The sequence below is a fragment of the Pogona vitticeps genome, chromosome 1, assembly GCF_051106095.1.
Source record: "Pogona vitticeps strain Pit_001003342236 chromosome 1, PviZW2.1, whole genome shotgun sequence".
NCBI classification, from domain to species: domain Eukaryota; kingdom Metazoa; phylum Chordata; class Lepidosauria; order Squamata; family Agamidae; genus Pogona; species Pogona vitticeps.
In genome coordinates, this window is record NC_135783.1 from 252,503,841 (window position 1) to 252,518,325 (window position 14,485).

Consider the following 14,485-nt stretch of genomic DNA (forward strand, 5'->3'; position numbering starts at 1 on the left):
ATAGGAACGCATTAAACGGAGTGTAGAGTAGTCCCATGCTAGAGAATATGGAGATTTCCTGCTCCCAATTTCAGCTGAACGAGGACACATCCTGGGGTGGGAGGGAACCGTGGCTCCTTCAGAGGCCGGGCGCTTTTGCTTTCAGTTTTATTTTTGCTGGAGACATTCAAAAGAAAGGCATTCAAAATACAAGCTTCATGACGCCATGGGCACACAGGTAATAAAGCAACCCAAGTCTGAGGGTATAAATTAGCGATTCCCAACCCCAATAAATTGCAAGGCTATAGTCCAATCATGCTAACTGGTGAAATTTTTGACTGACTGATGAGACACTCTAAAATGTTTCAAGTCCTGTTGATCTTTGAGACCACTACTGCATATACTAGCATTGTCAGGGACTCCTCGTCCAGGTGGAGGCATAACTGGGCAGTAAGCCTAAGTTGACTAAATGTCACGGCAATATTGGTTGTTTCAGTTAAAGGGCTGGGTCTAGGAGCACTCCCAAGTTACAGACTTGATCCCTAAGAGGAAGGCTAATTCCATCCAACTTAGGTTGCCAACCCCCAACCTTGTCTGGTGCGCTTCCCAGCAGGAGGATCTCTGTTTTGTCTGGATTCAGCCTTTTAAGCCTTCATCAGTTGACATTCAGTGTAATTTTGTGACAGTTTCAGTGGTGTCCTGATGAACATCTGAGATGGTGATTCTAGTAGGCACTGTTGGGAGTAGTACCCATGGAATACAGTGGGACTTATATTGTAGTAATAAACATTACCAGGATTTGACTGCATCTGTCCTCAGTTGGAGGTAAACATTATCTTATAGCTTGAGTTTTCTTGAATTGCTTATTACTTTATTTTTTCTTCTTCGGTTCACTTTAGTTGATTTTTCTTCGAGTCAGTAAAAAGAGGAAGCATAAACCCAACCAACCCCAAAAAACTCATGCTTATTTGAATTGGAGTAAACAGGTGATTGCTTCATTTTGTTGATCTAATATGACCATACAGAACTTTCTAAGGACATGCATCTTTGATCAGATTCCAGTTGAAAACACAAAATCTCAAGAAGATGATGTGGAAGATGATCCAACCTTTTGTGAAGTGTGTGGCCGAAGTGACAGAGAAGATCGCCTGTTGCTGTGTGATGGCTGTGATGCAGGGTAAGAAACCATTGTTATGAGAAATCCTCCATGGTGTGTACTCTTGTCAAATGCTTGTACTCTGAATTAGAATTCTTGCCTAATTCACACTTGCATATTGAAGGATGGCTTTGTATCTTAGGCAAGGAATATGACCTTTTTAAAAAGATCAGCATAGAAGATTGTATTGTCTGTGCCTTTTTTTTTTAGCTATCACATGGAATGCCTTAATCCACCTCTGAGGGAGGTACCTGTGGATGAATGGTTCTGTCCACCGTGTGCTCCAGCAAATGCTGGTCCTGCTGATGCTGGCAAGTATCTTATTTATAAAATATTCCACAGGTTAACTTTGAATTGTAGGAAACTTGTTTTTGTGAAAAACACTTACCCATAATTTACATGGCTTTTAAGGTTTTAAACAACATTTTTTTATTGTGACAAGGTTTTTTCCCCTCAAGTAAGGAAATGACATTACTAGGATGATAAAAATAGTAACAGCACACATACTGCTTTTGTTCATGCAACTTCAGACAGCAATAGCATGCTGATCCCCTTTGTACAAACAGTGGCATCTAGAATTGACTGTTGAACTTATTGACACCAGTGGGTAGTAAGCATCTTGACCTTAACTATTTTTTGAAGCAGGCTGTTTCCTTCAAATGGGAAATACTGGGGTTTCCACAAAGAATTCTAAACCAGAGGGTTTTTTGTTGTTGTTGTTGTTGTTGTGGTAGTGAGTCCTGCCAGGCACTTATGGGAAGCTTTGCCGTTTGTGTGAAGTTTCAGAGTTTTGGTTGTGGAGGTTTCAAGGAAGACTGAAGTTCGCTTTTTAGAGAGGTTTTTGGGTGCTGCCTGAAACACAAGTGACAACTGATGTACATACCTTGTTTTCAGAAACAGACCACGTCAGCGAAGAGGAGGTTGCCTCCCTCATAGCTGATGTAGTCCCTACCACTAGCCGACTCCGTCCCAATGTCCGAACACGAGCTATAGCAAGAACACGTCAGAGTGAGCGTGTGCGGGCAACAGTGAACAGAAATCGGATAACAACTGCACAGCGAATTCAGGTATTGTGCAACCAATTTCAAAAAACCCCCGAGTTCTTCACTGACTAATCTGGGATGGGCAATTTCCAGAAGTCCAGGGGCTGCATACCTTTCCAAGACCTCTCAGTGCCCCAGTTTTTTAAACTTTAGAATGGATCGCTCTTTGACGATGCAGGGGAAATGTTGCCACATTTTTTGCCTATACTCGGATGTGTTTTAAGTTTAAGGGTGTCACTTGTTTGAGAGCAGAAGTCACTTTTGGTTTCAATCCTGCCTCTGTGAGGGGTGTGGGGGAGATTTTGAGTGACTTGAGTTAATGAATGAGATGGAAGCTGCTACTCATGGTGGGAAAGATGGGAGCAGCTTTATCTGTGAACTAAAATGAAAGATAGGCTTTTCTAGTTCTGGGTTTAATGCAGTTTGACACTATTTTGAAGGAGACAGCTTAGACCAAAGATGTTCATCTTTTATTTTAGCATGTTCCAAGGTACCTCATGTCATCTCTTCTTGATGAAACCATTGAGGCAGTTGCAGCAGGGCTAAGCACGGCAGTGTACCAGAGGCCGTTGACTCCTCGGGCCCCGACTAAGAGGAAACGGAAAGGAGGTAGTGATGGCACTTTTTATTAGTTAATGTTTCTAAGGAGTCTTACGTCATTCTCTTTCCCCCCTCTTTGCTTTATCTTAACTATAATCCTGGGATTTGAGGGCTGGTATCACTTCATGGCAGAGCAGTGGTTTGAGCCCAGATCTTCCTTGCTTGATGGGATGTAATAACCATGATGAATGCAGCTTGCTCGGATGATCTAGAATTTGCATTAAATCTCAGTGATCAAGGAATTTATCAGAGCAAGCAAACAAACAGTACTTTACAGTAAAAGTTCCATCAGAGGGTGTGCCACTTCTCTTCAGAAGGACATGTGTATTTGAATTTAGACTGGGGCATATCAGATCTAGTAGATTAGCTTTCCTACTGTAAATATTTTGTGTATGCAGATTCCAGAGAGCTGTTGATGACAAGTTCATGTTTGTTGACTTCTTATGCATTTGTTTATATTTTGTCTAACTCAGTGAAGAGAAAGAAAACAGCAGGTAAAAAAACTCATACAAAAACATCCACTGGAAAAAAGAGTGCTGGAACATGGATGAAGAGACGCAAGCGACGAAAACGACGACGGGTGAAAAAAGCAAAAGTATGTTTGAAGATTATTTTCCACTCTTCTAATACTTTTCCTATGGTAAAGTACTTTCTATTAGGAATTTTACTATGGGATGGAGGATGTATTCCCACACCTGCATCATATATCCTTTTTAATGGTTGCAGCAGTTTTGATGGAAATCCTCCTACTAGCATATAAGTGACACAGGGCCAGGTGTCTCTCTCTCTCTCAGCACATGTACTTTTTCTCACCTCTGTATCTTGCATTTAGCCCTGCTTTGTTTTGTGATTGGTCATTGGAAAGTAACTGGGGCTTAATTTGTAAGTTTGGTTGCTGAGGCATGAAACTTTGAGGAAATCCTATTGCTAGAGGGCACATATCTTGGTCACAGTTCCTTAATTTCTAATTTGACCCTCTCTGTTTTGCTTAGGTGAAAACTGAAGTGACTGCTCGTTCCCGAATTGCAAAAACCCTTCATCTTGGCAAGCCTGTGCGTGGTGCTTCAATCCCGTCTGTATACAAACCATTTGAACCCTCACTTGGCTTCATGAGAGCTGACATTGGAGCTGCCTCCCTCTCTGTCTTTGGAGATCCTTTTGAATTGGATCCATATAACAGGTAAAAATATGACAGATCAGAAGAAAATAATGAAGTTCAAGCCAAAAATGTATGACCAGGTTGACAAGCCATGTAATGTTTAGGGTGACGAGTAGTTGTAGTCAGGTGGCCAAGGACCATTCTATGCATGGTTTTGATTGCACAGTAGATCTCATAGTTTTAAGTTAGTTACCCACCCTAAGCTCTAGAGTTTTAACTTATAAGCACATTCTTGGTTTACAGCAGAGATTGGCAGTACATGGCCACATGCTGCTGCCCAGGTCCCTGTTGCTTCACCAGATCTGCTGTAATAACAGCAGAAAACACATGTTTTTTCACCACAGCAGATGATTTGGCAGTGGGTGTGTGGTGCGCCAGTGCTTCTCCGATCTCTGGAAGTCACCCAGCCCTACTTTGAAGCAAGGTCACTGCTTACCATCTCTTAGCACTGACATCCGTGCATAGCTCATTTTAGCTATGCTTTGCATTTGACACTGTAGTTAACAAGGCTGAAGACCCTGTGGTTTTACTGCTCCGTCCCCAAGAGCCCTCCCTTAAGCACTTTTATGAAGGTGTGATCACACTCTGTTCAGCTGGTTATTGAAACTGTATTCAAGCTGTAGTCACCTCAGCCAGTCAGGCAGTATAAATTCCTGAACAACAGGAAAGAGGAAGAAATGGGATTGAAACCAAATTAGATTGTGAAGTTTGTTGGCATTGAAGCTAGCCCTTCTTTGCACCTGTTGAGTGTGCTTCTTTATGTATATGCATTCTCCTTGTCAAAGACTCAATGTATTCTTTTTGAAATATTTCCATTATTTGAGCTTTGTCATTCTAAGATGGAAATTGAAAGTAATCTTCCAAATTCCTCTCGTTTTAGTAATGATGAGCTTCCTGTTGTGAACTCCCCTGTGAGCACAAAAAGAAGAGGGCTTTCTCAGTCAGCGCTGAGATCCCATCGCCCTGTTGCGCGACCAGTCGCTGTGGGGCTTCCTGGGTAAGACTAGCCAGCTGCTGCTTTCTTATCTCAAATGGCAGCTTAGATAAGCCAGAGACTGTCCTGCTTAGTTTTCCTTCAGTTGCTGGTCTCTCTCCTATCATTTCTTTGCATGGAGAAACCTCAGACCTTCCTGTAATCTTTGGAAATGTTCAGTTCTGTGAGATATTCTGTATAAACTTTTTCCAAGTTTTCAGCAGGGCATGTAAATCATGGGTGGAAAACCTTTGGCCTTCAGCTCCCAGAATCCCTAGGTGGTGTGGCTGGTGGTAAGGGAAATTTTGTCTGCAGGACCCAAATTTCGGTGAATCCTGACAGATCAGGGTGATGCACATTTGGCATGTTAATGTTGTGACTACTATCCGTGTTGCATCTGTTTTCTTTTAAAAAAAAAATCCCCAGTGCTGAATGTGGATCCAGCCTCAGTCAGCTAGTAATAATAAGAAAAAAGTAAGCCATTGCCTCCTTAACAGAGCCTGAAATAGAATATTGTGGCTGGTAGGTTTTGTTGCACTTGAAGTGGGGTCCTGGGCAGCCAGGAGAGAAGGGGAGGCAGCCGGGCTCTGCAAAGCAAGAAGAGTGCGGAAGGGGAGAAGCCATTGAAACCATGAGGTTGATGAACACAAGGAGCTTCAGTTTGTCATTTGAGTTCCATGGAGTCTTGAGTGTAGGAGTTCACTTCTGTTTTGTCACTTAGAAAATCATGTTTTGTTATAAAAGTAATTGAAATACGTATATAGTGCTACCTATATATATGATGCTTACCTGAAAGGGCGTACATTATCTTGTACTTGAAAACAAGAAAAGGAGAGCCTAAACAGGAGTGGGGACATGCTATGACTGCAAGCATTTATAGATAGAAAAGTATGGCCCTCCTTTCTAGGCCAAAAGACCTTGTCTAGGTGGCTTAGACTTGCTTTACAGTAGGAGGTGGGTTGTGTGCCAAAGACTGCAGAAAAGTTGGGTTTAAGGAGAGATTGGAAAGAAGTAAGAAAGGTGATCAGTTGCTGCTTGATTCTTACGCTGCCTCAGGTTGCATGAAAGAAGTATTTATAATTAGATCTTTGTTCTCCCACCTGGCTAATTTCCCCAGCTTATATGTAAAAAGATAAAAGCAGGTGACGTGGAGCCCACAACCCCCTATAGTGTTATGTGAAGTGCATGACTTTAAATGTCTACCGGTTTTCTCAGTGGATCTTAGACAACAACCCTGCTATTTATGAAAGATTAGAGGCAAATGAAACATGTAGGGAAGTAGCTGTTTGTGTTTGACATCTCTGTGTGAAAAGGAACACCTGGATGATGTATTTCAGGAATAACAGACTCATATCTTTGGTTCTTCTTCCTTTCAGAGTTTCAGTAAAGCTCTCTAATGCACTAATTCACTAGCTTCTCTTGTGAGCATTGTATGCAGCCATTTTATTTACATGTATTTATTTGGATTCTGACTTGTTACATTTGCATTCTAACTTTCTTTTAAGGAGCTGAAGGTCTCCCCACCCCACCCCAAATCCCACTTTATTGGTGTAACAACCCCGGCCCCATTTTTATCCTCACAGCAATCCTGTGAGGTAGATAGGTTAGGCAGAAAGAGACTGTGATTGGCCCAGGGCTGTAGATCCTAGGCTTCCTTTGAGAAGACAGAGTGTTCTTTGCCTAGGATTTGAACAGGGTCGTTTGGCTGGATTCCTGCTCCTCACCTTAAGATATGACAAAAAGTGAACTTTGTCTCATGTTGAGTCCATGCCTGTGAAATTCTAGAACAAATGCTTAAAGGTTTAGGGAGCTTTCTGCTTCCTTTTTATTAGGAGCCAAAGTGTAAGCTGAGTACACTGAGATGTTCCCTCTAGAGCCAAAGAGGGCCAAAGCTCATTGAAAATTAGGGGAGAATCCACCAAAGAGCAGGAATGCAGCCAAATGTTCACCTCCAGAGAAGGCAAGTAGCAGGTGAGTTACTACAGGTAAGGCAAAACTAGCTAATGGCACCTGATGGGACTGCCACAATGAAATTCAAAAATGAGAAACTTTACTTCAATTTTAGTTGTTACATATAGTTTGAGAAGTATGTAGACATCCTTCAGCATGTGGAATGGTGTGTACTGAAAATACTATTTCAGGTGAGGTGATCTGAAGCCATTGCATCTTCAAACTGAGCTTCTAATGTATATTTTTAAGTATTTCTGTCTCACCTTTCTAATAAATAAATTCTAATAGTCAAGGTAGGAACACTAAAGGGAATGTGAAATACTGATCTGGGTCCAGCAGCAGTAGCAACAACAAAAGCCTCTTATCAATTGAATGGTTCTTTTTGGCAGCAAGAGGTTTGTGGTCATGCTGGGCTTTTTTCCTGGCCAAACGGGGAAGGATGGTTGGGTTAAGATATGCCAAGCTGGTCCTCCCCTGGAAGATTGCTTCAAAGGTTAGTAAGGCCAGTGGCACATTGGAGAGAAGTGATAGAGGATGCAGAGGAAGAAGTATTCAACTACTTGCCCCCCTTTGCCTCCCTTTCCACCAGCACCAGCAGAGCTGATCTCCAGTCTGTTACCATTATGGATTTCTTAAATTAAAAATCTAGTAGTAAAATGACTCCATAAGAAAGAGCTCTGATAAGGGGTTTGTTGCAAAATATGTTGGTGCTTATTGAAAAACAGGTAGTGTCAGAATGGGCAGGGGAATTATAAAGCAGGGCCTCTTGCAACATTTGCAAAAATCAGGAAGATTCTTGTAAAGATCAGGCCATGGTGGATGAGGTTCTTAAAATGCTGTGCTTCCATGTGATTTGGGGTAGATGATATAAGACAGGAGTTGTGTGTGCTGTTCTGGCCATTCAAGAAATGTCCCAGCAACCTAGCATGGACTTCTCAATTCTCTTGAAAAACAGCTCCCTGAAGAATACATTAGATTAAGCCAACCTGAAGGTAGCTGAGTAAAGGAAACCCACAGCCTTGAGTTTGCAAGAAGTGAGCAATGCTTTTAATGACAGAACCTTTTGAAAGTCAGTATCTAAGGTTGCCATGAGTTAGAAGCTATTTCACTGCACATAACAACAGCAACAACAACCTGATAGTGACTGAGGGCCAGCCAGCCAGGTCTTGGTATACTGTGGCTATAGCTGCTGGTAATGTAGTACTGGATGTACTTTATCTCCAGGATGATGCAGGCACCATCTGATACAGCAATGTTGCTTTGTCCTGTTTTGATGTACATTATATTGTGACTTCACATCTAGTAGGTTAATGTTTTTTAGTGTTTTTGTTCACAACATTCTTTACAGTACAGTGGTGCCTCGCATAATGAGCACACCATACAATGACGAATTCGCATAGTGATCACTTTTTGGGATCGCTAATGCGAAGGCATACCGGCAGCCCCAATGGGCAAAACTCGCATTGTGAAAATCAGTAAGGGTTTCGCTTACCGATCTTCGCATTGCGATGTCAGGAAATCAGCTGATCGGCGGCTCCAAAATGGCCGTGCGCAGCGTTTTCGCGCCCTGCCCTCGCTTACCGAGGGCATGAAAATGGCTGCCGGATGGGGGAAACTTCGCTAAACGGTGAGTACAGAAGCCATTGGAACGCATTAAACTAAGTTTAATGCGTTCCAGTGGCATTTTCCGTTCCGTTTAGCGATGTTTCCCCATAGCGACGGTTAATCCAGAACGGATTAACCTCGCTATGCGGGGCACCACTGTACCTTCCTTTGATTAAAAAAAAAGCTGAAGGAAAATGTGTTAGGGAGAAAGGTTAGTTTAAAAAGTCGAAGTGTTAGAAAAATATGCATTCTTTAAAAGTGATTAAAATTCTGTGCCAAGGAAGGTATTCTACAGCCTGTTTAACTTTTGCAAATCAAACATGTTTAGATTGTCATCAGCATACTAAATCCTGCCCCCTCCCAGCCCCAGAAACACTGGAAATATTATGGATCTATTTTCCTTTGGCTTCTGAGCCTTCGTAGAGCATTTGTTGTTTGCATATTCTAGCCATTTAAATGAATATATGTGTGGTGGCGCTGCGGGCTAAACCGCAGAAGCCTGTGCTGCAGGGTCAGAAGACCAAGCAATCGTAAGATCGAATCCACGCGATGGAGTGAGCTCCCGTTGCTTTGTCTCAGCTCCCGCCAACCTACCGGTTCGAAAGCATGCAAATACAAGTAGATAAATAGGGACCACCTCGGTGGGAAGGTAACAGCGTTCCGTGTCTAAGTCGTACTGGCCATGTGACCACGGAAGATTGTCTTCGGACAAAACGCTGGCTCTGTGGCTTGGAAACGGGGATGAGCACCGCCCCCTAGAGTCGAACACGACTGGACAAAAATTGTCAAGGGGAACCTTTACCTTTTTATGCCTTGCTACAAAGTCCTGTGCTAGTTTGTTCCACTTAAGTGACAAGTTTAAAATTGAAATTTTGCTTATTGCAGCATTTTATTCTTTTTTCATATTTCTTTGATATTGTTATTTATGGTTTATTTTGGCATGTTAGTAAGATGCATTTCTGCACTTTGCCTAATATTGTGGCATACAGATTGCTTTGGATATTACTTATTCCCTAGCTATCCCTATACAAAATGAAACCTCTCAACAACAACAACAACAAAATTAGACCCTGGATATTTTCGTTTTCTTATCCCAATATTAGTAATATCAGTAATGTGTCATCAGGTTGTGTCTGACATATGGCAACCTTTTCTGGAGTTTCTTAGATCTAGAGTGCTCAGAAATGGTTTATCGTTCCCCTTTTCTACTAAGTCTGCTTTGGGAATGTGCAATTTGCCCAAGGCCATACAGGTTGTCTCTTCTCCTCCAAGGCACAGTAGTGCATCAGACTTGCAGCAGCAATTAGTGCTGCATCTCACTGATAGCAGTGCTTGTATTCAGTGGAATGGATTCCTTGTGCCCTGTGACTCAAATTTGAACTGGCAAACAGGAAACACTTGAAGAAGAGGGTTACAACGGGGAGGAAAGGATTGGGAAGTCTCTTTTGTACAAGTGGATATCAGCTCCTGTGATGTTGGATTTATGCTCTAGCTGTCAGCATAGCACAGGCCATTGCTGCTTACAGGGACAGTCATAGCCGTAGGTGTGCATTCAGTCACACCCTACCCTGTCTTCCTGAAGAGGCAACTACCATCTTAAAACCAGATGGAGAGCTTGCATGTTAAATGGGGAAATAAAGGTGCTCTTCTTTGTGTAATTTCTAGGAGGAGCATGCCCGCCTTGTCACCTGAGCCAGAGTCTGAGTCACCACCTGTTCCTGACCTGGTGGGAAGCATCCTGACTGGACAGAGCCTCCTTATGATGAGCGGTTCTGATGTCATCATCAATAGAGATGGATCCTTAACAGCAAAGAAAGCAAGTAAGGATTTTGGCTTTTTTAATCCTCAATTGCTAATATGATGCTCAGCCAAGCAGATCTTAATTCTGTAGAGAACTTTGTACTTGATGCTCATGAATCTTCTAATCCATGCAGCATCTAGGCAGACAGTTATGCATTGATTTGTAGCCATTGTGCCCTCTGATGGTAAGCCTTGAATTGGCACTTTCAGATGCCATCATTTTTGTCATTTAGTTTTCAAAGAATATGCTTAGTAGAATTGTGGATTAGAACGAATAAGGGATTGAAGCTCTTTCGTTTTCCTCTTGTATCTTTCAGTTCCAGTGCTGCATGACAGTTCAAGACAAGAAGAAGACTTGGAGGAGAGTATCCAGCCAGGAGCATTACTTTTGGGGACTCCAGTTAGTGGCACTAGCACAGAATCTTCAAGCCCAAGACTTGCCATCTCAAATGTAAACTCCTCATTTCCATCATCACTGAGCATAGTAAGCAAACCTATGAATTCAACACCAGCTACATCTGGAAGAGCACCCATTAGATTCGAATACTCAATGACTCCGAGATCTGTTCAGACTCAGAATTTGGCAAATCTGAATAGATGTGGCCCCAGGCTGGGTGAAGTTTCCAGATTTAATGGGGGCTCTAAGCAAGCCTCAGCCCCTCTTCTTGCATCTTCTAAATGCATGCAGAACAACTCTAGCTCAGTCTCAAAAATGGTGCCCCCCAGGCAGCCTCCAAAACCTTCTCCCAAAAGGCTTGAAATATCTGAACTTCCCAGGATACCAAAGATTAAAAAAGAAACCACAAGTGGACAACTTGGATCACAGTCTGCTAATGACCAAAGTGGTGACATTCCCAGCTTCTGTATAACACAGCTGACTGGCAAAGGGAACACAAACCAACCGGTTAGAGGGGTTAAGACAGAAGGTAGCAAGTCAAATTCTTCTCATCGGCAAGCACAGACAGCAGCTGGAGGCACTTCTGCACACTCAGTTTCCCATAGTACTTCTTCTCCTTCAACAAGGGGGAAAGTTGGGAGCTCTTCCTTTGAGAGCTTTAAAATCAACATCCCTGGAAATGTTGGGCATTCCAGCAGACTATCTAATCCTGGATTTTGCAATACTTTCCGACCCGTTGATAATAAAGTGCAACAGAAAGAGAATCCTTCACCTCTGTTTTCATTGAAGAAAACCAAACCAATAAAAAGTGAAATATATGATCCTTTTGATCCAACAGGCTCTGATTCAAGTTCAACAAATAGCAGTCCCGAAAGGTTGCCCCTCACTAATATCACCAGAACAATATCCATAACAAGTCCAAAAGTTCAGACGTTTCAAACTGTGCGCCGCATTACACCATACACTTTGGAAAACATATTTGGACCAGGGGCTGAATCATCTGATGCACAGTTGACTAATGTGGAGGCTCAAGAAGAGGTTATGATAAAGGAGAAAGTGGCAGAACAGATTTTCAGTTCAGAACAAGAAAAGGTTGAGGAGGAGGAATTGGCAATTACACCTTGTACATCATCTGCCATCAAACAGATAGCTTATATAGAACACTTAGATGAGGATAAGGATCTTCCTAAAATCAATTTTGATGAAGATGAAGTTAAACTAAGAGTGAAAGTGGAGCCAGAGAGTCCCATGAGGGAAAATAAGCAACAAAACAGAAATGAGCAAGTGGTAGAGTGTCATTTTTCAAGATCTCCATCAAATTCCAGTTCTCGGAGCCAGAAAAAAAGCAAAGAAAAAAGGGCAGGTATAAAAGAGTACAAAAGCACCCCATCTAGATCTCGGTCAAGATCAGGATCATGCTGCAAAGAGAGAAGCTCCAGATCTAGTTCATACTCGGTTGAAGACAAATATAGCAAAAGCCACCGGGTTAAAACCAGAACCCAAGAATCATCAAGTGACCGCTCCAACAATTACGAGCATTCAAAAAGAAAGAAAACTAAAGAGAAAACGAAAGAGAAAAAGGCAAAAAGTTCTTGGCCAAAAGAACACAAGAGAACTAGATCCCGATCTTGTAGTCCTGACAATTTTGACTTATATGAAAGCAGGAAAAAGAAAAAGCACTCTGCTTCTAGAATAAGGGGGCGACCGTACTCTCGATCAAGTAGTGCCGAGAGAAGTAAAAAAAAGAAACATAGACGAGAGAGAAGCTATGACAGACATGAGAAAGAGAGGAGCTCACGATCACGAGAGAGAAAAAGATCACGATCTAGGTCTCGGGAGAAGCGGAAAAGGCGATCACGGTCACCCTCTGAATCACGATCACGGGAGTCCAAAGGGACTAAATCAAGGGAGAAACTACCACGGTCCAGGTCATGTTCTAAGGAAAGGAGACATAAGCCAAAAGAGATGTCACCTGTATCTCTGCAAGCGGAAGACCAGAAATACTCAGTTGACAACCTAGACAGTCCTTATGCTCATCTTCCATCTCACACACAAGAGCCAGAAGATAAAGTGCAAGAGACCTTTAATGTTGATTTAGACCAGGGTCCTGTATGGGATCTTCTTCCAGAGGGTAACATTAAAAAAGTAGATCTGGAAGAGGACATTCTAGTGGAACAAATCTGTGAGAAGTCTGTAAATGAAAAAATTCCTTCCCAGCCAGAAGCAGCAGGTTCTGGAGTGTTACCTGACTGTGTTGATTCTTTGATTGGGAGTGAATTGATAATGGACTATGATTCACCAGGGCTTGATAGTCAAAGTAGTGTGAAACTGGAAGAAATGGAAATTAAAGAGGAAGACAATGATGTGTGCCCATTTTTATCAGACTCTTTTGTTCTAAAGAAGGAGGAACTTACACCAACTCATAGTGAGGCAACAGTACTTCCAGCGTTTTCTGAAATTAGAACATTAACTGAGACTAAACATGGAAGTCCTTTGCTGGATGAGAATGCAGCCGATGTAAATAAACCTGAACTGGAGGCTGCAGCTCAAGGTCCTGTTTTGAAATCTAAAGCGCCAGTGAAAAGGGTTACATGGAATCTTCAAGAGGAAGAAAGTGGTTCAGTGACAAATGACAAAACACCAAGTAAGTGTAAAGGATTTCTTTTTAGTCTGTAAGGCAGAAGTCTTGAGGGTGGAGGTATTTAAAAGTAGCATAGATTAATTTCAGCTGGATTTGTATCATTTATCTCTGATCTCTACAATAGCAAGCAGTTGAAGCTCAAAACATCTGCCACAGTTTGAGGGAGAAAAAGGAAGACCATCCTTGAATGCATTTCCTAATGATGTAACCTCTTTGGTTTTAAAGAGAAAAATTGTCAATCATATATGATTGGTTCAGAGTAAACCATGGTTTGATAACATTAAAGTGAGTCTTGGTCTCATATGCTCGCTTGCTTTGTTTCCTTTTGTACTGTTCTCTGCAAACTATAGTTGATGAGTTGAGATAAAATTGCAAACAATGCTTTACTGTGAAGAAGGGGTCTGAGGCTCACACTTACACACATTTTTTTAGTGACTTCTACAGAACATGTCCAAGCAGCTAAAAGTATGTGATACAGGATTGACCTTTAAAATTTAAATGCTTGAATGTTGAACACATTTAACATCTGAATCATTTTAAGGTGCTTTAAGTGATGAAATTAACTGCATGAAGTATTTTAAAAATCCTTGAAAATGGTTGATATTTAAGAAAAATCTGCTTAGAGCACTTGTGACACTTAGAGTAAAGCCCTCAAATTCAACAGGACTTAAAGTCACACTGATTCCGAAGAGTCTACTAAGTCTGGGTCCAACCCCCCATAGTATATTTTTCTTTCCCAGGAATAATGATAGATAGGTTAAGATGTGTTTATTTGCTCTGATTATTTGGATTCATTGCTATGCTGAAATGCCTTTTCTTCTCTTTGGTGAAATCTAGGAGTGCCATTCTGTAAACAGCAGAGAATGAAAGACGGGGTCTGGAAGGCAGAGGATTTGACCCAAACATTAAATCAGGTGCAGTTAACTGAGCCTCCTCCAACCAATTATATGATTCCTGAGCCTATGTTTCCTGATCTAGATTCCTCTCAGGTTGGTTCCCACTCCAGAAATTGGGTATCATGGAAGGCCATTCCACTTCATCTGTGAACTTTAATCCTGCCTGATTTCATTGTGGACAGCTTTTCCTCTTTCCACATAGAGTACATTTCATACAGGCTATACATGTCAATAACCTTCTGAGTCTACTATTATCACACCTTGTACATTAAAATAGAACCCATGC

General features: G+C 41.8%; 2 protein-coding genes across 3 annotated transcripts in view; one reads left to right on the plus strand and one right to left on the minus strand.

The window, feature by feature from the left end:
* PHRF1 (PHD and ring finger domains 1) overlaps positions 1–14,485 on the plus strand; it is a 31,648-nt gene that overhangs the window by 14,815 nt on the left and 2,348 nt on the right. The window contains exons 6-15 of one of the 2 annotated variants that reach the window (XM_072985608.2): positions 1,035–1,156; positions 1,346–1,446; positions 2,030–2,202; positions 2,658–2,787; positions 3,252–3,373; positions 3,771–3,958; positions 4,818–4,934; positions 10,131–10,285; positions 10,583–13,306; positions 14,141–14,292. In XM_072985608.2, the coding sequence (XP_072841709.2) occupies positions 1,035–1,156; positions 1,346–1,446; positions 2,030–2,202; positions 2,658–2,787; positions 3,252–3,373; positions 3,771–3,958; positions 4,818–4,934; positions 10,131–10,285; positions 10,583–13,306; positions 14,141–14,292 (3,984 nt within the window). The remainder of the gene's footprint in view (positions 1–1,034; positions 1,157–1,345; positions 1,447–2,029; positions 2,203–2,657; positions 2,788–3,251; positions 3,374–3,770; positions 3,959–4,817; positions 4,935–10,130; positions 10,286–10,582; positions 13,307–14,140; positions 14,293–14,485) is intronic. The other variant, XM_020784130.3, reaches the window with a different exon arrangement.
* The window catches only part of IRF7 (interferon regulatory factor 7), an 82,498-nt gene that overhangs the window by 9,645 nt on the left and 58,368 nt on the right, over positions 1–14,485 (minus strand). The gene's annotated exons all lie outside the window — the stretch shown is intronic.